Source organism: Anser cygnoides, chromosome 19, assembly GCF_040182565.1.
Source record: "Anser cygnoides isolate HZ-2024a breed goose chromosome 19, Taihu_goose_T2T_genome, whole genome shotgun sequence".
In the NCBI taxonomy this organism is placed as follows: Eukaryota; Metazoa; Chordata; class Aves; order Anseriformes; family Anatidae; genus Anser; species Anser cygnoides.
The window spans coordinates 9,718,844-9,745,477 of record NC_089891.1 but is presented as its reverse complement, the minus strand read 5'-3'; the positions used below and the strand labels follow the sequence as shown (position 1 = coordinate 9,745,477).

At 38.9% G+C, this 26,634-nt stretch overlaps 1 protein-coding gene across 5 annotated transcripts in view; it reads left to right on the top strand.

Moving 5' to 3' along the window:
• Window positions 1–26,634, top strand: part of PRKCA (protein kinase C alpha) — a 150,449-nt gene that overhangs the window by 52,279 nt on the left and 71,536 nt on the right. For 4 of the 5 annotated variants that reach the window (XM_066980336.1, XM_066980337.1, XM_066980340.1 and 1 more), the window contains one exon: window positions 6,020–6,102. In XM_066980336.1, coding sequence (XP_066836437.1) covers window positions 6,020–6,102 — 83 coding nt within the window. Of the gene's footprint in view, window positions 1–6,019; window positions 6,103–12,335; window positions 12,876–26,634 lie in introns of those variants that run through there. The other variant, XM_048064593.2, reaches the window with a different exon arrangement.

The following is a 26,634-nucleotide window of genomic DNA, read 5'->3' as shown; positions in this document are numbered from 1 at the left end:
CGTACTGCTGGAGATCTTGCAAAGCCAGCTTACCGGCGACGTCCGTCTGTTTTGTACTTAGTGTAAAGGAGTTAATGACCTGAGGAGTTAAGACTGTCCGGGCGATCTGTATAATCCTTTCATGCAAATAAGATAGTGTTGCAGTTAACCATTACTTTCTCTTAAATTTTGTAAACCTTTGTAGTAGAGATTTAGTAGAGCCCCCAGTTAATTAGCCCAATTGAACATGACAAAATTGAAAAATTGTGGGGAATGAATGGAGTATTCTGTAGGTCAGACGTATGAACCTCAGGATATGCAAGCAATTATTGGCCAGCAGACTCTTGGAGCTCACAATGAAGAATCAGCCCTAATTTATCAATATTGATTTCATGTAGGCTGTTTACTTGGACTTCAAGGTAGGTTTCTGATGCTACTTCGAGGACTGCAGAAATGACAATGCAAATAAAGACGATCCATGAAGCAGGCAATGTGTAGCACTGCAGGTTGGCACCGTAAGGTGCTCCGTGACCTGATGCAGCTACAAAAGAGTTTTAAAAAGCTTAGGGACAGGCGATGGTGACTGGGGAGAGGGCTGTTTTCCTTACAAACCTTGTTATCCTGGAACAGGCTGCATCTCGCTGGGCTGTGGGCTGTTTTAGTGAGAAAGGCATTGTAAATGCTAAGTGAAAAGATTGCAGCTATCAGCTACTCTCTTGAGATAGCCCTCTCTTGTAGACGGGGTGAAACGCTGGGAGAAAAACTAGCTGATGTGTTATAAATTACACATGTTGGAAAAGTTAGGGTAATGCAATTTTTAAAATCCCCTGTGGATTCACTAAGTTAATAATATTCAGAGGAAGCACTTCTGACTTGTGTGTTTGGTATATAGTAAGCAGCCTCATTTATATTAAATACAACCAAAATAATGGATTTTTTTTTCAAGTCATAACCATATCATGTTCAGAACAAGAGAAAGAGGAGAGTTGCTAAATCATTCTTCTTTAAATGTTACACTTTGTGCTCTGGATATATTCTGTTCATGAGTTTACTTCATTACTAGTAAATTTATTTAAAGAGCAGTAGATATTAAAAAAATAATAATAAATGTAGTTAATCCTTAAATGACTTGTCTGTTTTGAAGTAGTACCCTATTTCCATTTAATGTAATTGCGATATTCATTCTTAGAATGAACTAATGCATGCCATGTGACAAATTCATTCATTGCTTTGTGTCGCGCAGGAAGCACAAGAAAAAGTCAGCTCATAAAATGGGTCCCTTGGGGAAATTCTGTGGCCTCACTGAAAATGCAAAGCATGTAAAATAGCAACATAAAAATTATACAGTGCTCCAAGCTACTACAGAGGCCCTTAAAGTTCTCTAGTACGCTCAGAGACTAATGCAGAGAGTGATTTCATGCTTATTTTGGTTTTATTGTAACTCCTTAGTCCAATTTGGAATCAATTCTTGTTCTGTTAGACAATAAAAGTAAAACCCAACAACAAATATTGTATGCGCAGAGTAATTTCCCCACTGCTGCCCGTCTGACTTCTTCTGCCATTTCCTTTGGAAGAATCAATACTCAAAACCTAGAAACAAATTATGTGGGCAAGTATATGTAGAGCTGGTGATGTCAGGCAAATAACTTAGTGTAACAGTGGAGACAAAGCTTTAAGGTTTATGTGCTTAGGTGTAAAGTTAATGTAAAATTTTTATGGTCCTTAGGATTTAAAAAAATCATAATTAGAGTTGGGAGAATTATCTTGACCACTACAGAAATAACTCAAAGATCACTTGAAAAAGCTCACTGATTTCTCTATAGGCAATAACTGGCAGTTCAGTTAGACTCTCTTGGAACTGCTTGTTGTTTTTTTTAATAAACTTGTATATAATTTTTTATGTGCTCTCTCTGTGCAGTTTAATTTGTTTTATTGAATATATCTAGGGTATAGTATAGAGATACTCACTTCTATTGAGAAGTCTCATCTAGCCTGTTTTTTTGTTCATTTTCTTGTTTTTTGTTTTCCCAAAAGTGGGAGTATAGTTGTTGTTTTTTTAATATCTGTTGGATTTTTGTAAGCAATTTCAAATTGTAAAATGTGCAGCTTCTGTCCTGCTACTTTTTACCCCAGTTATCTGCAATGCTTGTGGCCGTAAAGCTCTTCAGATGCATGTCTCCACGTTGCGTAGGAGACTAGGGTTCAACAAGAGCTTTTCTCCTTTATAGATCATCTAATAGAGAAGATTGTTTCTTTTACTTACCGCGGTACTGTTTCATTTCTGTCTCATCAGTCTGTGTCATATATGAAAGCTACTAGTAACGGTGTTTTTTAGGGGATAAGTCCCATAATGTATGATACTGATAACCTTCGCACGTCAGATAATTTAGAAAATAGCTTGAAATTTACAGCACTGCATTGTAACTATAAGTGACTGCTGACTCTCTCTCTCTCTGTGTATATATATATATATATATATATTTAATAACAAGACGTTTTTCTCAGCTCTGTGAACTGACAGAATAAAGTTGGCCAGAATGAATTAACCTCCATTAAGTAGCATAAATCCCCAAACCGTGTGGTACATCTTCTGGTTGTGCTTTGAGAAAGCATGGAGTGCTCCTTGCCACGCTCTGCCCTCTTTCCTGGCATCCACTTGGCATCTCCTGCTCCCTGCAGCCGTGCTGGGGATGGGGCAGCCAGGAGGAGCAGCGTGCCAGGAGGCCAGCGGAGAGCGTGATCCCATAGCACAAGGCTGGGTTTGTTCTCTCCGTGCTCCCCACCGCCCTTCCCTGGCTGCTGTGAGAAGTATTTTTCTCCAGCAAGTCCAAAGCTGGAAAGGATGGAAGTTCACACCCACGGTATGCATACCCCAGATCAACATCGCGCTGTCGAAACATGAAAATACTTTAGTAATTTTCTTTTTAATCTTAGCTGCCAGCCCGGAGTTGCTTTCCAGCAGCTATGCATGATGTGTGCCAGCTCTCTTCTGCTTATACTCTTGTTAAAATGTAAAGCAACAAATTTCCTGGCAGTCTCTGCAAAGTAGTGTAATATAACTTTCATTAGGAGAAGGTGATGAGCATAATGTGACTTCTTAACAGCTGCAGTAAGTGATGTGAAGCTATTAACATCTTTTCAAAACAAGTAACAAGTGAAAGGTTACTTTTCATCTTTATTACTAAAAATGTCATGGTATTTTAAGCAGGTAATATTTTGTTTTCACTTATCTATCTAAGTAAATTTTTATTATGAATTCTCTAGTTATGTGTTGCTTTGAAACTAAGAAAACTCGAAAGATTCTGAAGTATGCTCTAGTGGATGACTTTAAAAATGAAAATTTAGACAAATTTTATGTATGGAAATGACTGCTGCTAACAAGGGATTTTAGCTCACTCTCATCCTTTAGCTATTAGGTTTATGATTCACCAAGAGTAGCCTATCCCACTGTTTATCTTTACATCAAATTATTTGGTTTTCACTTGAGTGTTCTCGAAAGGTGAAAGGTGAGACAGGAGTGATGTTTTGGAATTGCTTAATAAGTAACCGAGCTATGTGGAGATGGGTAACCCACTGCGAGTACAAATGGGAAATGGAGGAGAAAGAATGGAGACCATCAGTGTTGAGGTGCACAACCCAGTCAATTAGTAGGTGAGTAGAAAGGTTTAGGAAGTCGAGCATTGCATATTAATAAGTGTGCTTGAAGTGTAGCTTGAACTGCAGAAGGACAAACGGGGTATCGTTCATTTTGGCAGCTGAATTGGAGTTTGCATTGTAGGGTGATTGGCATAGTTTTCATGGAAGTGAGTGGCTACGGGTCGTAGCCGTAGAATGAGGTGGTAGCAAGGAATGGCAGTGGTTCTCCTACACGTCGTGACACTTACTACATATCAGTATTAAAAGCAGAGTCAGCATTGCCTCTAGTTGAATGAATTCCTTCATACGCTGGGGAAGGCTGTCAACCCAGAAGTAGGGTCCGATTAGAGTATTTTATAAATGTTACCCCAAATAGATGCCCTAGCACGCAGGCTTGTTCTAACCTACACTGTAGCTGAATAAAGGCAGAGCTGGACTAGCCACCCTAGGATCTCGGTTTATAAGAAAGACATCAGCAATGCAGCTCAGTTCTGCAACCTCATCGGAGATATTTTTCCGATCTTTTGCATAGTTTATCTTGTATTTCTGCAAATATGCAATCACTGCCCACAGAAGTAATTATTTAACTTTTTTGTTTTCTGGAGGATATAACAGGATTATTTTTCTTCATGTGATTTACTCCTGCAAACAGAAATCAGGCTGTTGTCTTCAAGAGTGGAAAGTTTGGAACCAAAAATACAATTTGGAAGTGAAACGTGTTTCAGCTGCAAGTAATATTAATAGTAATTGCCACTTAGTGATCTTTCAGTTGGTAGAAACAAACCATCAAAATGATAATTGTAGGATTGATTGGGATTTAGATTGATTAACAAACTAGCCAACCAAGTGGGCAGCATGTGTTGGGCCAGAACTCTGCCTCTTGTGAAGTCAGCAGAGCTGAACTGGAATCAGTGGAGCAAAGCCCATTTTACACCATTTGTCCGCAGAATAAACATACGCCATGTCAGAAATAGAACGGTTGGAAACAATTGCTGCATGGGCTGCTGATGAGAAATAGCTGGAGAGGGATGTGAGGGGGATCAGACTTCTTTACAGCCAGCTGACTTAGGGCTGTGGATGAGGCCAGTATGGCATCGTGGTGGGATCGAGAGCTGGATGCTGTAGTGCCACCAAGATGCTCATGATAACATCTTTCCTAGCTCGCTCCATTGGGTGAAAGAATTTGATATTCATTATAAATGGGAAAGAAAACTTAAAGATTACACACGAAATAAGCTAGTTTGAAAAAGTGCAAGAATTTAACTTGGTTTCCACTGAAGCTGAGGAAATTCAGTGCTATTTTGCTATTGCAAGTCAATTGAAATCTATTTGACTTTTTTAAAAACTCTCCTTTAAAACCGTGGTTTTTTATTTATTGGAAACACAGCCTAATATGTTCAGGGAATGTATAATACACAGTTTCTCTACAGACTACTTTGGAATTTTCGTTATAATCTTCTGAGTCACTGTAAAACTTTGCCTGATAGTACAGTGTTTACTTCGAGATGTTCACCATCTTAAATCTAGATTATTCTGTTTCGCTCAAATGTGGACTGTCTGATTGTGAAACACCAGAACTAAACTTAACACTAAGAAAGAACCTCTGTAAGGGTGAAAAGCTAAAATACCTGGTTTTTGAAGTATGCTCTCTCAAGCAAATCATCCTGTTTATGTGGTTTTGGGGCACGTGTGTGACCTCTGTTGTGTGACAGCCTATAGCCTCCATCACAGGACATAATTAGATTAAGCTTTCCTTATACGAAAAAGTTTTTAGATCGTTCTTAAATTCTAAATGGGAGTCGTACTGTAATCAGAAGCTAATTTTCTTTTCTCATTACCTCCTGCCATTCTGTGATACGAGAACACTTTGTTCTCCACAAGAGTCTTCACTCAGAGCTTTGGTTTGTCACAGAAGTAATTAGCTAGTAAAGACATTGGATTTTCTTAGACATCTTCATCAAGGCATGCAGGTGAACAGATCTCACAGCCAAGGATGGGTGTCCTTCCAGTTTAATGTGCCTCATTTACAGTCCCTGCTCTTTGCACATTGACAGCCCTTCAGTTAGAGCTGTGGGTTTGGATTCAGGAAATGCAGCTTCATAGCGTCGTTCATCCCACACCAAACTTTAATGCTATGGGCTGTGTTAAATATTAGAAAATTATCATTGTAGAGTGTTTAGATTTTTAAAAGTGCCCACTTATTTCCTCTAATTATATAGTTTACTTGATGTCTGCCTTTTTTGTGTGTCTATATTTAACATTAGGCTCTACTTTCTTTGACTGACTTACAGGTGAAATACTTGGCTGTAAGTTTTATTTTATTTCCTGCGTAACTGCATTTGTTTCAAAAAAAAGAAAACAAAACCTATGCAAGTCTAACTGTTGTTTTCCCTTTTCTTCCTAGTTTGCTGTTTTGTGGTTCATAAGAGATGCCATGAGTTTGTCACTTTCTCATGTCCTGGGGCTGACAAGGGACCTGACACTGATGTAAGTACATTGGCATTTGATATGCTGCTCTTATGAATAGTTTTATGTTGCTGCACCTAACAGTGAGAACACATTGCAAGCAATATCAATAAGTTCTTTATGGTAAATATTTATAATCCTAGTTGTTTTTAGAGTGTTCTGAAGTGAATATTGAAGATCTATGGACTTTAAAGATTTATTTTTGTTAAGAAAATTAGCTACAGATGAATGTGTGACTGAGATCAATATTCCTCAGAATGTGACAACCCTGAGGTGCTTACCCAAGCTTAAATCAGTGTTTTATTTTTGTTTGGTTTGTGTTGAGTGTATTTGATGCTAACAGTGCCCAGGAGAGGCTGCACATTTTTCTGAGCTTGTTTGTGTATCTATCATATCTCAAGGTATAACCTCAAAGTTGACTCTGGTCCGTGTCCTCTCTGCACACAGGGATCTGTAGCTCCAGCTACGTGCCAGTGATTAGATCCAATCTAATCTTGAGCCAGCAGGCATATCTCAGATAGGTTGTTTGAAAGTTGAATTATTCCCGTGCCTGAGATAGTACACCAGTCAGGATATACCCATTCTATCTTGCCCTGTCAATACTTGCATATACAAGGAGCATTTTCAGTCAACAACCAGTTTTTACGTTCAACACATCTGCCAACATGGAGAGGCATATGTACAAGAATTTTGTGTCACCCTGCTGAAATAATAAACTAATTGTTTGTTCACATAAAAATAACATTTCTTTGGGATTTGTAAATTCCACTTCACGGTGAAGTAATTTAACATCTGCTTATGGGAACAATACATTCCAAGTGTTCTTTCTCTAAACGGCTCTGTTTTGTCTCTTATAACATATTCATGCTCTAGATTGTAGGCTATTATCTCGTCTGATGAAACACACCAGAAGACTTTTCTTACTAGGTTTTAATGAGCTTCTCATGAATTGTTTTAATATGCTAGACATGAGATCAATGAACAATATATGGGAAGAAGCTGCAAGAGGTTCTGGAAAGTTAGAGATGTTAAAAACTTTTCTTGTTTTTAAGCTCAAGTACAGGGAAATGTCCAGGAACTGGAAAGTATTTTTAAGACAGCTTGTTTTTTAAACACATTTCACATAATCTAAATTTAGGCACATAAGAAACGCTTAAGTTAAGAGCTGTGTGGCAGCAGACTGAAGTTGCTGGGAGAAACACTGCAGTCCTCAACACCCATTTCTTCTCTTCCTATCTTTCCCCCTGCCCTGTCCTCACTTACCGGGAGGCCTGACCCTCTCATTGATCTGCTCCCGACTGGTGTAACTTTGTGATACAGCCCTCTAAAATCCTACTTGAAAACTTGGGGTTTGGGGAACTGAATTCAGAAGCAGATAGATGCAGCAACTTCGCAGCAGCGTAACCCATCAGGGCATTGGGTCAGGATGGCAGTGGAGGGAGACAGTTTCTGCTGTCCAGTTTCTCTGCTGTATCATAAGGAAGATTAGATTCGTAAAGATAGGTGACACGACTCCAGTCCCAAATCGTACATTGTTCGGGTAGGTAAGCAAGAAGAAGTGAAGTACTTCAGGTCTGCACTAAAAACTGTTTCTCTGGTGTAAATGAAAGATGCTGCTTGTTTAACGGTACTGCTATCTTAATGACGGGTCCACAAACGCGCCATAAACTTTAGAATATGATGTCACAAAATAGGCATGCTAAATTTAAGTAGTTGTAATCATGAATATGTTGAAATGATTACAATAGGACCTTTGTTTAGGAGTTCCAAATGCAACTACGTTTTTAAGACATTGTCTTTCTCCAGAGATCACCTAGCTTCAATTACTACTATTTTGGCAACAGCTTAAAATGGAATAAGCTTCACAATATTCTACATACCATTGCTAAAATCAGCTTAATCAGATTAAAAATATAATTATAACTGAAACCTTTCTTTTCACCTTTCCATCTCTTTCCGTATTCCGTTCTGATATCTCACAAAATGTTCCATTATTGATCTGTATCTCCAGACATCTTTTTCTTCCTGTTCACTTTCTGCTCTTAGCTCCTCATCTCAAATTTTCGTCATCTTTCCTCTGCTCCTGCTGCAGCCCTGGTTACATACTGCAGTTTAAGCCTCGTGATGCCCCAAAAGTACATTTGCTCCAGCAGCGAGATTCAAAGCATCTGTGCCAAGGGCCTTGCAGCGTACGGGTGTAGTCACCAGCAGTGAAGGAGATCCAAAGATCAAGTCAGGGTGTAAGACTCTGCAAGTCTGGCTCCAAGCACGGAGCAGTTACTGATTACCTGTAAAGAATGTGGATGGTGCTGAGGTTTATTAGGCATGGTGAAAAGGACCAGGGAATAGGAAATGCCACTGTAGCTGCAGTGCACTCCTCGGGAGCTTTGAGGATTATTCTGAGCTGAACACTAAGCATCTCTTTCCCTTTAGTGTAGAGCACAGCTCCTTTGTGGGAATTCATTAACTGAGCTGAGGTCAATTTTTCTGACAGGAGTCAAAGGAAGAGGCTTTGGCACAATACTGTAGTGGTCAGAGCCCTCGCGTGGAAGATGAAGCAGGGCTTGCAGGTGTTCGTGCAGCCTCCCTGCCTGGTGCAGCCAGGGAGCCGGTCTGCAGCCTGGTTTCGGCTCATCGGGTTTGTAGCAGGCAGGCTCTTGGTGCATTTTATTAGGCAGGTGCACTTCATTTAGAAGGCTGTGCGGCAGAAACAATCGTGAAGGCAGGAACAAGAAGCCAAGATTATTTTTCATACCCGTCCTTTTCTGAAAGCTCCTGAATTATTTAAACGTTGTAGGGAGGTGTGGAAATTGGCTCTGTCTGAAAGGTGTAGCAATTAAAGCAGTCTTTTGGACTTTGGAAGTTGTGGATTTGAACTGCCCTGAGCTACAGATGACTTTAGGCGTGGTTCAAGCATGCTGGCTCATTGGGGTGGCATTTGGGTGATTCTCCAAGTTTATAACCCTGTGTACACCTTCTGTATCAGGTGCTGGGCAGCGCCAGCACCGACGCTGTGCTGCCTGCTACGATACCTGCTTTTCCAGAACCTCTCACCTGGACTTTGGTAGGAGCCCTTTACATATCAGCTGCTGTCGGTACCAAACCCAGTGAAGGGCAGCGTTATCAGTAAAAGCCAAAGCAGACAATAGTGCCTACAGTATTAATGCTGACACTCCTGCCTTCAGCCCAGCAGTCTTAGCAGCCGTCGGGCTGGGTGAAATGCAGCATCACCAGTATCAGTGCCAAAATGTTAGTGCTAAAGGGGGCCGGCAGGTCAGCAACACGCTGCTGTGCCTGTCCAGCTACTCCTCCTCTCAACACGGCTCATACCATTGCTGATTTGCTTTGGTCGGTCCTAAAAACGAAGCAGAACAAAACAAAACAAGTTTTGTTTTAATGCTCAGTTATGAAATAAGATGTTTAAAAACAAGCATTGTTGTTTGAAAACTTCATTGGTGACACTTGTGGCTAGTTCTTCTGTATCTGCAATGAAAAGTTTGATTCTTGAATGGAAAATGATCATTTTGAATATTTACACAGAAGTGACATCTGAAAAACTCTTTTAAGATTAAAAGTAAACAGAAAATAAATGTTTTATTAAAACTGTGGTACATTAGTGGGTCCTATTAAACAAAGAGAATTGTAGAATGTTATACTTTAATTTACTGAAATGTTTGACTATAATGTCTGCCCTTTTACAGTTCAGTAACTTATTCCTATCCTAGTCAGTACAAGCTTAGTTCAGAAAAGTAATATACTGTGGAGCTTATCATAATATTTAGCAGATTTTTAAATATTTTAAAAGTCCTTTTCTAAATTGTTTTGTGCAAGTGCACCATTCATTTGCATATTCAAATTCTCCGGTGTCTTTGCCTTTCCATTAGTTGTAGGAGAATGCAATATTGCAGTTAATGGAAGAAAATTTCCAGAGCAGTGCTATACACAAGTTGCAGTTTTCTGTCTCTCTCTCTCTCTAGTCAAACATATTAAAAAAAAAAAAAAAAAAAAAGAGAGAGAGAGATAAACATATCCACCTGCATAAATATAACTTCCTTATGTTTTGCTCAGGTGAGGAAATTTCTGATTTTTTGCAATAAGACATCTCCTTGGAAATGTGTTGTTTTTTTTTTTATTATTATTTTCTGTAAGCTTTCTCAAGTGGTAGGCGTTTATTATGAGAGACGGCCGTTTTCATCTCACGAAACGCTGTGTGATGTTCGTAGCGAGAGCAGTGTGGAGCCAGTAGGTCAGAACCGAGGGACGGTGCAGGTCTGCTGATGAACAGCTTGGAATATGCAGTGCTTGAGCCTTTCAGGGAGTATTGTTCTGATTCAATAAAAGTTACAAGCTAGCACTCACTGCACTTTTCACATAAAGCAGGAAATCCTCACAAAAGTTTCATTGCAATAATTATCAGTCATATTTATTTTACTTGACAAGGAGACCCCAAAGTCTAACGGCCAGGTAGGTGCCTTGCAGCCAGTTAGCCAGGGTTAGAATAAAAAAACATTTCCGGGTACATGTTTCTCACTCAAACAAAATTGCCTTTTACAGCCACAGGAGTCAGTACTTGAAGGTGCGTATTCCCAAACATCCTGCGGAGGTCTGGGTATCTAGGACATGATGGCAAGGATTTATTTATAGATTCGTCTTGAGGCAGGATGGTATGGCATTTACACTACAGGCCCCGAGGGATGTGGAGGGTTGCTGAGCGGTGAAGTTTGTTAGTCGTTTGCAAAGATCCAAAGGGGGGAAACCCTTAGTTTTTGTAAGTGGCGTTCTGACTTCCATGGAAGCTGAATGTGTATACAAGGGTGAGGGCTAAGCATATCTTTAATTTTATTTTTATATTTTTGAAAGAGAGAATTGGATTACTTTGAATCACATGCAAAGAGGTTTCTGTCATGTAGTTAAGTTTTTGTCAAAGCTCTTTGTAGCAGTTTCTTGGCTGCAGCAATGCCCTGAGGAAAGGTGAGGCTCTGCTGGCAGTGTCAGGAATTTCTCCAAATGTACTGGACAGTTGCAGTGAAGCTTAGTTTTAAATTCTGGATATTCAGAAAATGAAGAAAGATTTTCAGACTATGCTATGCACAACCCTTTTCTTATTTCCTAGCCTTTCTTACATGCCATACAGATAAGTATTTAACAGTAAACTTTGACCATGCAGCTGTATAAAAGCCTTTAATATGCTAAAAATAGTGGTGTACAAATATTGTCTCCTCATGTAACATTTTTTCTGCAGTACTCTATAGCTGTAACAGAGAAAAGAAGTCATTATTATTACTTTCAAATTAAATGCCTTAATAAAGGTGCATGCAAAAAAGAGGGAAGCCCAAAATCCCCTCCTTTCTGTTTTACTCAGGTTAGCTGAAATGAGAGGTTATAAGAGCTGGGTTTGTGCCAAAAGGAAAATATTATTGGTGAATAAAGTGGTCTTCTCTGTGGCAAGTGCTGAAATGATGGTGCCTGGGGAGCAATATTTTGTTTCAGTTGAAACAACAAGAATTCAGACAATCAAAAAAATTGGAAGTCTCTAATGTCTTAGCAAAATACCAATACAGGAACTTACCTTATTGCTATCTAATATGTCCCTGTAGTTTGAATAGAAAATATTCATCTTTTGCTCATGACCAGCTTTTATGGTAATGCTATTGAGTACTATTTAACAGCTCCTGTACTTCAAGCCTGCTTCTGCTATACTCTACTTGAAGCATCATCTCCAATTCAGATTTATTTTTTTTTTAGTGTTCATAAAACTATTCTGAATTGTTGATGAAATGCTTTAAATTTGAGTAAACTACTGTAAATATATGAGCAACCTCTAGAATTGACTGTGGTGGTAACTAGCTTCACTAAGATGAATTTAAGGGACCACTAGTTGAATTTCTTTCAAAAAAGACACTTTAAAATTGTTAAATCTTTTCTTTGTTTCTTAAAGAAATGTAGTAACCAGACTGTTTTCAGAGTTAGAATTACAATAAAACACCAGTACTTTAAAATACTGTCTGAATATATTCACTTTTTAAAGCAATGAGTCTATAAAACAATATAGATTGCACAAGAACTCAGACATTGCAGTCTCTGTATCAGCACTATTCTCCTTTCAGACTTGGAATAATATAGGATCCAAAGGATTATAAGCTAAATAAATAAATAGAAATTCAAAAGAAATTCAATTCAAAAAAAAAGGGGGGGGGGAGGGGGAGCAAGTGACTCTACTGTCGAGGGAGATTAAATCTGACTTTCCTACTCCGAATTGCAGTGAGTTCTTAATATTTAAGCACCTGGGAGAGAACGAAGCGATAAGATTATGCTTACGCAAAACGAACCAGCAAAGCCATCTCATCTCAGGCGGCGGGGTAGCTGACCTCCTGGATGGTGAAGGTGACATAGATGGGAAAGATGTTAAAGTGGATAAGCCTCTTGATATTGAAATTATTTGGGAGTTTTATTATCTTAAGCACATTTGGCAAAAATAAATCATTCTAAATTTGAACAACTGAGATTCCACAGGACACTGCAGGAGCCGAATATGCTCACGAGTAGCTTGGATATTGCGGTATCATATAGCTACACAATCCGCAGCTGACAGGAGGGCTGACAAGAACTCGGGAGGACGATACTAAAAGTTCAGATTTTTTTCCACGTAGAATGGTGTGAGGTCATAAAATGGGGGTGGTGGATCAGTGTGAGCTGATGGTGAAGGCAGCAGCAGGAGCCAGGCCTCCCCATGGGCCGCACGCGGCCTGCGTCTTACACAGAGGTGCTGAGGGGAGTGCAGGGATGGCTGAGAAGTGAGTACGCCGATTTTCGGTGCTTTTTGTAGATTTCTGCAGCCCTTCCGGAGGGGAATTTAGGAAAGAAGGGAAATGCTAAAGGTCTTTGAAGGTGCTCGGCTGCTTTCCGTGGCTGCTGGAGTCTAAGAAGGGATCGTGCAGGCAGCTTGTGGAGGGGGCCTTGGCTGCTGATCAGTGATGGCTTTGGGGGCAGTGAGGGGTAAATGCTGCAGCAGGTCGCTAAAAAAGCGAAGGCACCTTGTTTGGGGGCTTATGGTGCTTTTCCAAATGGTGCTGTAGGTTTAATTTTGGCACTCAGACACTGCGGAGAGGCAAGATGAGTCCTGTGAGGCTGTGTTACGCTCTTCATGTTATGAGCCCTGTGGTTTTGGAATTAGAAGAAAAGCTGAACCTCAGATACTGGGCGGGGGGACACCAGTGGGAAATGGTCCTTTGGGAACGAGTCCAGAGGTTCAGCGGGACAGCAGTGGGCTTGGGCTTGGCGTTAGGCTTGGAGCAGTGCTCCTTGGCTGGGCACTATTACCCCATGCAGCTCAGGAGCTGCTGTTGAGATAGAAATCCTTCAGGAGCCACACCGCTGTGTTAAGCAGGGGTAAATGGATGTAGGTGAGCTGTCCCGAGCTGTGTAGTCATCTTACTGCTTTTCCTTTTCTGTTCAGTGCCAGGTGCTGAAATCTTCACTGATTTTTGTGATTCTTTTTTTTTTTTCTTTGCTCATTTTTTTGTTTTGCTGGCTTTATTTATATATCCAGACTGTTTATATGTTAGGAAGACAGTTTCAGAATATTTCCAAGTTTTTTTAAGAAATATTTCCAAGTTTCAGAGTGAAAGATGAAGTTGTTTTACCAGTCTTTGCTGGGAATTTAAAAAAAAAAAAAAAATTAAAAACAAAAATAGTCATGAAAAGTGAAGGCAGTAACTAAAAACATAGTATTAAGACTTACTGTAGAACGTAGTTAAAAAGGGATTTTAATCAGAAAGCTTTGCAGCCGTTTTTCCAGGGATAATGAAATGTGGCAGCAGGCTGCCTCTGATTTGCTTTTAACCATTTGGTTGTTTTTGCAGTGAATGCAACAATCATCTATGTTGAACATTGTGAGAGACTTGAACAACAAACAGGCATCACTGACAAATATTGTAGCCAACAAGAATTTTGTTCTTGCTAATCTGAGTTTTGGATAATAGGCGATCTTATACTAGAAATATTTTCTTTTTAATTACAATAAAAATCTGCTCACTGTATTACAAAAGATACACAAAGGCAGGCAAATCTGTCAAATAACAAAGTCTACTGCCTGCTAGAACATCAAAAACTCTTTCTTAAGGAGACACTTTTATGAATTTTTTGATGTGATTCTTAAACGACTCTGATGCGATAAAATTATTAATCTTTCATTGTATACCCTAAGGAAAGAAAATATAGAAATCCCTACATGTATAAGTTGAGATATCAACTTACTGTGTATTAATCAGAATGACTTTGTCTACGGTAGACATTAGTAGATATTATAAAACAATTACAATGCAAACATAGCTTTTGTCAAAATATGATATTCTTTACTGTATTCCTACTTCCTTTTCCCCAAAAGCTAGTCCTAGTTACCAAAATAAACAAGATCACACTCAATGCAGTAAGTACTTTAAAAAAAAATTACAGTACAAGAATACTTTTATTATAAAACCAAACATTTCATTTCTCATGATTACTCTGACTTCTTAATCTCTGCAGAGTATCCAAAGTAGCATATGGCAAAATAAAAGTTTCATGCTGCTGGGGTATATACTTGTGTTTTTGATCTCAAAACCATACAAACTAACTGCAGGGAAGATTTACCTATCAAAACTCTTATTTTTAATTATGTAAGAATCATTTTTAATCAGCTATAATGGCTGATTTTGAAATGCAGATATTGGAGTATACTGGCAGGAAATTGCAGTTCAAACAGGATCACGCAAGTTAAGGATCCTTTTAACGACTGGGAGGGAAATTTAAAAAAGAAATCTCCAAAACCAAAAAAAAAGATGATGTGTGCATTGTGTGTACAGTCTGCACGGGCTCTGCTGGCACCTGCAGCTAGTTCATGTGCTTCCTTGAACCCCACTTCCTTGTGCTCCACCAAGGTAGTTCTTGGGCTGACTTTCTCAAAGGAGCTCTTGAAAAGAGCTGTGCAGATCCCCTCCTTCCCCTTTTTATGGACATGCCAGATGGGTGATTGCCTGCACCTCATGGCAACTCTGAAGTCACATTTACTTGGATCTTCCATCGCATCTTCAGTGGTTCAGTTCATAGGGCTGGCACCTGAGACACGGGGCAGGTGCAGTTCAGCTTTTCTTTGTTATAGCCTGAGATTGGACAATTCACAGCTTTGAAGGCTTTGGATTTATAAAGAATATCTTTTTGGTTTTTCTCGAGCCAAATCAATTCAATTGCTAAGAACTGCATCATAAAAAAATTGAGTTTACATTTTTCTTGATTTTTGCTGTGCAGTATACTGTATAACACAGAGGATCCTTGAAAGAGTTAATAATTGAAGAGAAAGTACTGCTGAGAGATAGGAAATTTATATAAATGATGAATCTAAAAATATCAGTGATTTTCATAAGAAGTTAGCATTTGAGAACAATTATTAGGCAGTGATATTATAGAAGGAGAGCTCTCAGCAAAGTTATTCCCAGTAGTAAAAAGAAATCTTGTTGATAGGGTTGCAGTTTTAATGGCAGTAAATACAACTGATTAAGCAATCTGCTGGCTGCTCATTTACAATCAAAACTTTTTTGAATCCCCAAAACTGAAGGTGAAGTTTTTCCAACAGCCCTTATTTTCCCTGTCCAATTGTCAGAGGGTATTTAGTTCTGCAATTTAAGTAGAATTTAATTATTTCCATGTCATCTTACAAGGAAACCCTTTCCAAAAGTTAGTTGTGTCAATCTTTAAGCTGTATGTAAATATTAATGATGTGATATTAGGGTGTAGAGGAGGGAAAAAGCGTCAGGCTTACTGATAATGTTTTGTTACGTGAGATATCATGTGTAAAATGTAACATAGCCATTTCTGTCAGGTTCCACCCCCACAATCACATGTTTATTAAAAAAAAAAAGTCTGATTATGGCATACTGAACTTATTAGCTGGGAGGAACGTACGCAGGCACAGACCACTGAGAAAATTTTGCAGAATGCCAAACGCTTTTAGCACTGTCTGTTTTTGAGGTGGCAGTTCTTGCACCAAAATTAGATGAAAGCTTAATTTGGAATAAAATGAGTGGGCTAATTTTGAAAAGCACTGTAGATCCCATATGCTACAAATAATTCTGGGATGTGTCACCAGGGAGCATACCTATCTTTGTAAATTTTTGGTGGCTGTTTCCTTGGGGTGCTGGGAGAAATTTGCCAACGCTCACTGAGATAAACTGGTATAGGCTCTGTCTCTTAATTTAAATCACAACTCCGAGAAGCTGCCTGTGGGGCTGGGGGAACAAGAACCACTTGTGCTTTGTAGGAAGGAGCAGGATACTTTTATCATCGTGCTTTGATCACGGGCTAGAGGGAAGAGAGTGAGGGGAGGTTGGGTCAGACCCTTACCAGCAAGACAGCTGCCACTACCCTCCTGTTTGCTGAGCTCTGTTTTTCTGTCTGGTCCTGGTAAAGACTTTGGGCAGCTTTGCATAAACAAACTCCGTTTTATGCTTGGGCTTGCTTTTGTCATTTGTTCGTTTCCTCTTCCTCTTAGCTGTCCATCACTTGTCCATCACTATGGACCAGGTAGTTCACAGATTTTCTTTAGGTTTTGGAAGAGATCAGATGGCCTTGAAATAGCCAGTGATACCAGGGAACATGTATTACATGATATCACTATCAGAAAATAATTATTCATTTTTATAATTGGTCAGATTTTTGTGACGTGCTGATGAAAGTTTATGCACACAGATTTTAAACCAACAGCGTATTATCTGCACTGAAGAACGAAATGCTGGTGCTTCCACTAAAGCACCGTTGTGCCAGTCATGATTCCTTTCATAATTTGATTTCAGCTATTCCCTTGCAGATAAACAGGAGTGTGACCCGTGTGATTAATGAAACTTAATCCTTAAAATACCAGCGATCGTAAGCTGAGCTCATAAAGTAAAAGCAAAAGCATATCATAAGTTCTGCTAATGAGAACTTAATAGATATAAGAGTCTGAGATTGATTTATTTGTTTTTCTTTTTGTCCCCACGAGGAGGGTACCTGCTGAACTAAGGCATGAAAGAAATTTCTCTGTGTTGGGAAAACCGTTGTAGTCTGTAACAGAGCTACCTTCAGGTCTGTTTCTACGGCAACAGGAGCATCAGACCAGCAAAGAATGGACCAGAAAGGAGATAAAAGCTTCTATAAGAATAGTTACAAAAAGCATATGTATAGATTTGGCTACTTTAGTTTCCTCTTTAAAAAAAAAAAAGAGTTTTTTGAAATCTGGTTATTCTGGTAGCTATTTAGGTTGGACCCTATTGGTATTGAAAGACTAGCAGAATAATAGCAAATGATTAACTTCATGGACATTAATTAAGAAGAGTTTATAAAAAAAAAAATAACACTCAAGACTGAGCTTACTGGAAGTGATACAATTTTTAAAGAAGTTTTTATCTAACATCTTAAAAACGCATTTTCTGAATCTTAGGGTTTTCTCTTTTATTTTTTATTTATTGGAAAAGTTATTCTGAGATGGGTTATATATATTTAGTTTGCAAATAACCCTTCTTCCTTTCTTACTAGCTGCTTTATTATCAATAATTTCTTTTGGGTGTCTAATTGTGAAGTATGCAAATTGTAAGTTAATTATTGCTAGTCCATGTGGTCAGTATTATTCTTTTCTGTGTCCCTGTGTTGTCAGAGATTGGGTAAGACCATGTGAAGAGAAAAAAAAGAATTTAAAAGCTCTTTTCTCCATCTCTTACGCTTATCACTGACACTAACTAAAAACACATAGAATAAGCGCAATTGCATCAGAACTTGACATTAATACTGTGATACTTCTTGAAAATGAAATCTGATCTCTTTTTAGCAAAACCTATTTTTATAATGTTTTTCTCATTTCAAAGAAAAAAATCTGGTTAAAAAGAAATTGATGCATATTTATCTGCTTTAATTTTATTTTTGAAATTAAAAATCTTTATTCAGAAAGAAAGAAACCTTTTGAAAATATTCTAGCCCTGCTTTTGCCCTTCAGATATTCCTAATGCATGGTTCTACAGGTGCTTTGCAATGCATTAATGTTTAGAAGTCTGACTTTTGGAGCTTTGAAAGCAAGTATTATACATAAATAACACAGCAAAAGACTGTTGCTATTTTACTTTAAAAAGTTAGCATATCACTTTATGGAAGTGTGGCACCCCTTTCTTTATAGTTTTTTCTTCTGATCTTTGTAAAGTATATAAAATGTGCACTGTCTCATTTGAAATGTGCAATACTAATACAGTGATTTGGAAAACAGGGAGACGATATAGTTGCACGGTCTCGATTTCTTGAAATGAAGAGCACTGTGTAAATCGTGATAGTTTTGTTGAACAGGAACTCAAATGAGCATAGGTGAATGATTACTTTTAGTCTATTTGTTTAGGTAGCAGTTCATAAAAATTCTTATTTACCTTGTCCAGAAATAAGGCTAAAAAGCAGCCTTCTGGCAGAGCTGAGGTTAGAAGGAGCTGGGGACAGTCAGGCATCAGAATGTATATAAAACCTGTGCTAGGAAGGCCATTAGTATGTGCATGTCATTTTTATGAAGAATATTCTTTCACTGCCACAGATTTTTGTTCAGTAGTTTTCTAGATTTTTTTCTAGAATAGCTTGAAATCTAGAATTATCCCAAATGATTTTCTTCCTGAGAAAACAATTTGAAATTAATTAAAGGTAATTTGAGCCCCTCAGTCCTTGCACACAACAGGCAGAAGACCTGGATATCTCTTATAAATAGCTTTATGAAATCCTTCCTTAGTTCAAATCCACTTTTATTTTTCAAGGTCTATATTAGTACCTACAGATTGACCTACTTACAAATAAATGAGTCATGTTGTATTGTTAAATCTGGAAGCCTAAAATCCCATTCCTCACCACACATTAACAGCATTGCTTTATGAACATACTAAAAAGCTTTTTACTTTGCTTAATTAAAATAAGAATTTTAACAAGCAGAGGCTTTATATGGTCGTCCTCAAAGTTTATTCATTTTGTCCTGTTGACTTTGTTCTGCAGAGTGAAATTCATTTCTCAATCTTGAGATTAAATTAAGTCAACAGCAATGTGTAATTTTCACTACTTCTTCATTAAGATAGAGCACTTCTACATATGCGGGTGCTAGTTAATATAAAAAAGGAAATAAGAATTAACCAAGGAAAGGTGGAAGCTGTCAATATGGAAGGTTAGAACTCAAGGAAGTGCTGAGGGTGAAGGAACAGGTGCCAACGGCAAATTGACGGCCCTGGCTCAGTTCTGGCCTCCAAGGGCAAGCTCTTTAGTAGAGGAAGCAGGAAAGAGAAAAAAGGGCTGTGGAAAATAAAGGAGAAATTAAAGCAGTCCTGTAACTTTTAGGAGATATGTTCAGTCCCTCAGAGTTTTAACATCTGTCACTTGTGTCCTCGTGTGCCAAGAGCATGATTGGGACCATTCATGAAAACCAAAAGAGCTGTGCAATCAACAGACTTTGTTCAATATCCCTGCATAAAGGGGATTTGCAATAAATAATATGAAAGACTGCAGTCAACCACAAATGGCTTTATTTTTAATGTGCCTAATTTAGAAACATGCCACACGGAGGTAAAATTAAGCAAAATAGAAATACACTTTTTTTTTTTTCTTCTGGAAGCACATTATGCAACGAGTGGGGTAGAAAATGTTCTATTCTACCATTCCAAACTAATCCTTTGCTCTTATGTGAAAAGGTGCAGCTGTTTACTGATCTTACAAGCTGAAATCAAATCAAAGTGTTTCCCAGTGCCTTGTATTTTGTAACAATAAAGCCTTCAGGTCAAACGAGGAGACCGCTGCTGTGCCCAGACAGATGCCGGAAGGCCTCAGGCCTACCTCAGGGAGGTACATTGTATACCTAAATAAAGTCGGAGGTACGTTGTATACCTAAATTAAGTCACTTCAGTGGCACAATAGGCCAAAAATGGCCACTAAAATAAAAGTTTATTTTCAAGTAGTCCTAAAACGAATGAAGTGCCATTTTATTTTTTTCTCATTAGCTGTCATTGCGCAGCACTTTTTTTTAATCTCTCTGCTCCTGTCAGAGTACAGTCCATTCGCTCAGGTTCATTACTGCTTGTTTTGCCAATACTGTTGGGAGACGCTCCAAGAATTTGGGTTATTAGTCATTGCAGTAAACGACCAATGCATCTTAATCAATACAGGCTTCCAAAAATTAAACATTTCCTGAAGTTGTGGTTCAAAATGATCACATTTTAAAATAAAGTACCTCCTTAATACATAGATTTTTTTCTCTTCTGAAAAAGGAATCTTTAACATGACAATATTTTATGAATGAAGGCCTGTTGGTAAAATTTGCCCTACCCTAAAAAGGATATGCAATTCCTCATGGACACACATTTGACATATATGCACAGATAACGTGCAGTCTACATGCACCTTAATATTTGCATTCACCATTGAAGTCAGCAGGAGCTGCAAGTAGGCACTCAGAGCTTTTTGGAAATGGAGTTTATAAATCACGAACACCAAATGTGGGAATGTGTGTATTATACCCGGTTTAAAATATTTCACTAAGACGCATGCTGTTTGCGCTGGCTTTTGTTCATGCAGTTGCATGCCCATTTGTGCATAAACATTGTCACTACATATCATTAAGTATTTATAGCACCTATATATTTGAAAAGCATTATATTTACACTGATATCTGAGTAGAAAAAACTCAGTACTGCAAGTAGTGTGGCTCAGCATACCGGTTTTGAAGAAACCACATTTCAAGAGAAGATTCTATAAACAAACGAAAGCTTCTTTGAATTGAACAGGCTAACAGTTGTTTTGTAAAATGTACTGGATGCAAAATACTGCTTCAGAAACCTTGATGGTAAAGACAAATTTAGAAAAAGGTCACAGAAACAGTGGGTTTCTAGGCATTTCTAACATTAACACAAAATTTGCATTTATGTCAGTGGGAGTCTTTTCAGTGCTTAATGAACTGCGCTTGATTTATGAACTTGATATTGAAGCTGTTTCTTTAACACAAAAAATAAAGAGTAAGTAAGATTATAACTGTAATGAAAACTAAAGCGTCACAAATCTACTGTGTTGCATATATAAAATTGAGAGTGCTTAGGAAAACGTTGATTGTGTAGGAGTGCACAGTGCATCTTCTGGCAGGTAGAAATAGGTTCTGCCCTGGTGGTGGTGGAATGAGCACACCCTGCTGCTGTGCTAATAATGCTGAGTGATACCTGTGAAATTGGATAAAAAAAATTATAGTTTTAGTGGGAAAGGGAATGTGAAATGGTGTACTCCTGCTGTCCTGTTGTAGGAGACTCGAAGAGCCACAGCCCAGAGCAACGTTGCCGGCAGGGGATGCGCCAGGATGCTGTGGTGCTGAGCTATGCCTGTGCTGAAGTTGTGTTGAGCTAAATGTGCGCACGAGCACCGAACACTTCACTGTAAAAAAGCCTTACGCAGTCACTCCAATCATTTTTTATAAGCTTTGCAGTTTTTATATAACTTCTGTTCTTTCTGATTAAAGAGAGGTGGAGGCATAAATAAGTCCAGTGACAGGAAACCGTAGGTTACAAAAATTTGATAGAATTTCAAAAAATTAGATAGGAAAAAGTGTTTCAACTTGATTTCTCTGATGTCCAAACCCTTGTACAAAATCATGCAGTTATATCTAGTTTTAAAAAAATTGTTAAAGTCTGTTAATGTTATTCTAACTTCAAAGAGAAAAACTTAAAAGTGATGTCTGTCAATAAAGGGAGAAAACTAATAGGTAATAATCAAAAAAAATTGAATTAGGGCCTTGTTAATGATATTCCATAATTAGATCTTCTTAATGGATGGGTAGAATAATCTATTTAATTGTAACTATAGTTTGTGGTAGAGTACTATGCCTTATTGTATTATGTCTCTATAAAGAAAGAAGCAGCATTACTTTTGCAATAGCTACATTTTTCTCAAAATGCTCTCATTTCTAAATTTACTAGACATTTCGCTAACTCTTTGTGAAATGTTTCCTTACTTTTTCCTCATGACACCAATCCTTTGATGGAAAGGGATGTTTCACCAACCTTCTGAATTATGCAGCGTGGTTTTTCGGCCTTACGTATTTTCAAGTTTACACTGCTATCTAATGACTTAACCTTGACTGGCGTTCCATATGTTGAGATGTTCTTTATCTACAGCCTAATTAAATGAAAGCATATACTGTCTGTCTCTGATTCAATTAAGATGAATTGGACAGACTGGCCTCCTTAATGCTCTTCAAAGCACATTATTAGGCTGTACAGTCCCTTCAAGATGACTTGTCAGAGAATGAATCACAGAACGACAAAACGCTTTGGGTTTGAAGGACCCTTACAGCCCCCCCAGTGCCTCCCCCTGCTGTGGGCAGGGACCCCCCCCCCCCAGTCCCGGCTGTCCAAACCCCCTCCAGGGATGGGGCACCCACAGCTTCTGCTGCAACTTTTCTGATGAGAACTAATAACATTGAACTATTTCAGTAGGATATATTACATCTGTGTATTGTATATTACATCTGTGCTTTGGTAGCTTCCTAAATTGTAGCCCTATTTAAGAGATTTTGGGGCATCTCTCACTGACTGGATAGCACAAGAAAATCAGCAGAGCCCATGCACTGCTGGTAGGTTTCTAAGTTACATCCTGCCTCCGCTGGCATGGGCAGTCATGTGCTGTAAGGTGAGCTCTGCTTTTTGATTCTGTTTACTTAACTGGATATCGATCAGTCATATTTTCCTGAAGTTCACTGCAGTGCTTGTTTGCTCTCTTTGATTAATTAATTATGCTTCTAACACAGCAATTTAGCCTTTTATTTCTCTCTTGAGCCTTTACTTTCCTCTCACATCGAAGGCCTGACCAGGAGCTCATCCTTAATGTAAAATCACCCTTTTTCCCTTCTCCACACATGCAGATGGTGTTTCAGTTCTTGCTGGAAGTTGTCTCTGCAGAAGATGTTGCCAAAGTGTCTTTGTTAACTAGCTGGCAGAGGTTTTGAGCTATTGGCCACCTTTCCTTCAGATGATCACAAATTTTACCCTGCTATTTTCTTTTATTGTTTTTAGTGACCATTGGAGTTCCTTTGTAGCCTTCCTCTGAAGAGTGGGGACAGATGAGCACAGCCGTGTGCTACGGGTCTTGTCAGCCAGAATGAATTTGTTGAGGTTCTGCTGATAGCTTATGCAGAGAGGGAGGTAAAAAGAAGGAAATAGGAAAAGACAGTTACATACACACCATACTTTAATTCTGCAGATTAATTTATTGTGAACAACTGTCCAACAGACTTGAAACATTGTTTGTCTTGAAGCAAGATAGTCCGTTAGCAGCATGGTTCAATGTAGGGCACCTTGTGAACTGCGCTTCCTCGCTTTGCTGGGTTTTCCTTTGGGATATTTCACTGTCCTGACCTTGCATAAACCTGCTGCAGCCAGAAAATCCTCTGCGATTACATCCTGAGATGCTGTGACTGTACAATAGTATTCCCCAATTTCCTTTAAAAGGTATTTAATGGTATTTTAAAAGCAATTGGATTATTCTGCAGAAAAGAAGAACATTTATTTGTTTGTGATACAGAACAACAGAGAAGGCACACAGTAATTTTGCTGGCTGTTTGGGTGGTTCAGTGAAGGCTGATGGAGTATCTGTAAGTACTTCAAATTGAAGTTTGAGATTTAGCTACAAAATTCATCATCCTGCAGTAAAGAGGAAAATTTAATTTCATTATCAGTATGTAAGATGAAAACTTACTAAAGCTAGATGTTACTGTGAGTAAATTGAATTTGAATTCATTAAGAACCTAGAAACAATCAGCAAGTCCGTAATGAAACAGCAGCAAATGCAAAAGCAGGCATTTAATATTAGCAAAGGTCTTGGTGAGCTTGCTCCAAGCTTCTTACTGCTACCTGCTTATTTCCCAGTTCCTAGCCTGATTTTGTAAGGAAGCTGCATATGGCTTGTCAGGACATTCAGTCCACCCTGCAGCTTGGTCTTTGTGACTTAAATAATTCCCTGCTCTACCAGTTAATTCATTCAGCCGCTTCTCTCTCCTGCCTGCTCCCCCACCTGTTGTAAACTCAGGATCCTGATCCCTGGCCGGGCATCCTTGCGGCACCTCTTGCAAGTCTCTCCATGGCCCTGCGAGATAAGGGTCCCTCAGCACAGGTGTTTTACAAATTGGTAATTAGACACAGAGCAAATGAGTCCTGCATCACACCGGGAAGGGGACAGAATTCCTGTTCTAAGCTCAAATTCTTCCCAACCTCCCATGTTGCAGAGCAAGTGTGTGAGTAGCTCTCCTTGCCTTCAGAAAGCACTGTGAAAATAAATGGTTTCCTCAGGAAATGTTTACAAGGGTAGCGTTTGTCCTTTTCAGAGGACAGGGGATTGAAGGTAGGGAGAAAAAGATTTATGATCAAAAAGAAATTGAACCCCTTCCTTAATAAGGGCTCCATTTGGATTATTGCAGTGTGATATTTCAGGCATTTATTTTAAGGCCATGTGAGAAGATTGTGGCTTTAAAAGATATTGAATATTTAAAAGAAGTGTTCTAAAATGTTCCAAATTCTCAAGGGACAGATTAATAACTTCAAGCTAAAATATTTCAAAATAAGAAAGTTATATTCCAATGAGTTTTTTGCCTGCTTAAAATAACCCAGCTGTGAAACTGGAAGTACGTGGTACTAAGTGTTCTTTGTTCAGAGTTTAAAAATAATTCAAAACCCCAGAGATCTGGAAGCAGATGTCTGTGCTTCAGGATTCAGAGGGCCCCAACAATGGGAATATCTCATTGTCAGCATACTGATTTCGTATTCATGTGGCACCGAATTTATTTGCAGAAAAGTTTCTTTTTCCAAGGGTTAAGGCATAGTTTTTAGACATATGGGTTGGTTTGTTTTTTTTATCGTTTTTATTATTATTAATAATAATAATAATAATTTACTTAATTTTTTTCATGCTGTGTGTGCTTGGACTAATCGCTGTTCCAACCTGAATCAGCCTTCTCGGGTGTGTGATAGGGAACCAACCTGTGCAAAGGCGTTAATCAAGGCGTTTTATCAAGGAACATTATAGAAAGCTTTAGGTGAGGGTTTAACATGAAATGTTTCTTTTTCTTTAACGCTAGAATAATGAATACTTTCTTGTAGTGTTTTTCATCCGTAACTTTTGTCTGTTTTTCAGCCTGCGGTTTACACAGACAGCTAATTGTATATGTTATTCTCTGCGGAGGAGCTTTTTTAAACACGGAATCTTAGTTAAGAAACATTCTGTATTCATATTTCAGACATCATTTCAGCCTGTGTATTCAACACTTCTATGCTTAACAGAGAGAGCTTTGATTAAAAAGTACCTCCCTGATTCACAGTCTTTGATTAGACAGACACAAGAACATTATCCTGTTGTTTTTCACGTAGTTATTTAGTGCAGTGTCAAGGCAAGCTGAAAATAAACTCGTACTTAATTGTGTTAAATTAAAGAGATGTCATTTTTTTTCCAGGGAAGGACTTGAGTGAAAAGCAAAGCAAAGCAAACTGAGGTTCAGGTAGGCCCACAGCAGCCAGCTTTGTGACCCCCTGGGGTCTCCAAGCCCCTCAGCAGCCCCTCGAGCCGGGCTGGGCTTCGCCCCATGCAGCCCTTTGGGCTGAGCAGCGCTGGGAGCTGCAATTTGTGTTTTAATCCAGGTGGGACCTGAGGATGTGCCGCTCTTACCTGCTGTTTCTGGGGGGGAAAGCAGCTTTTCCTGGGGAATCAGCGCTGCGCACTGTGAAGGATGTAGGTAGGGCACGAGCGCCTGTCTTGCTAGATGTGCAGTATGTTGGTTGTTTCATGTATTTGGTTCTGTACTTTTGGGAACTAGCAATTTTATAGAAAATAGACTGCTCATTCTCTGTTCTGTAAAATCAAAGCTTTGAATATGTTCCGAGTCTGTAGGCAACCTGCTTTTTAAGCTCTTCCCATTTTAGGCTATCGAAGATGCCATGTAGGGTCCTGATACTGCAAAAGGGAAAAAAAAAATGCAATGCTGCATATTTTGTGAAGTACTAGAACAAGTGTACTGCTGGTGAGTGCGGGGTCTGAAACCCACTGCACTCCAGCAGAGCTCAGGGAAGGTGTAAATAAATGTTGAGGTGCACAGAGAGGCTGCGCTGCCCCCAGAGCCAACTCCTACCTAAGCGCTGTGAGTATCGGCGGAGTAGCTGGTACTGACAGGAGAAGAATAGGCTCAGTGATCGGATAAAGTCACTCATACAATTTTAAATCTATACTTGATTAGCCTCTGTCCCTGCCCATCGATGATGAGCACAGATGAGTGTGATACACTCGAAGCACCGGCCTGGAGATGGAGGGCAGCGATGTGACAGCGTCATCTGTACGCTGAAAAAACAAGTGCACAGCTGCCGGACTTTGTGTTTGAGTTATATCCCTCGATCACGCGTGCTGCTTGAGTTTTTTGGGGGGAACATTTGAGATCTGCTGCCCTTGCAGTGGTTTGTTGAGTGAGACTTCATTTACCTGCTCTTCGTTACGTGAAACGTAAAAGGAAAAATGAGA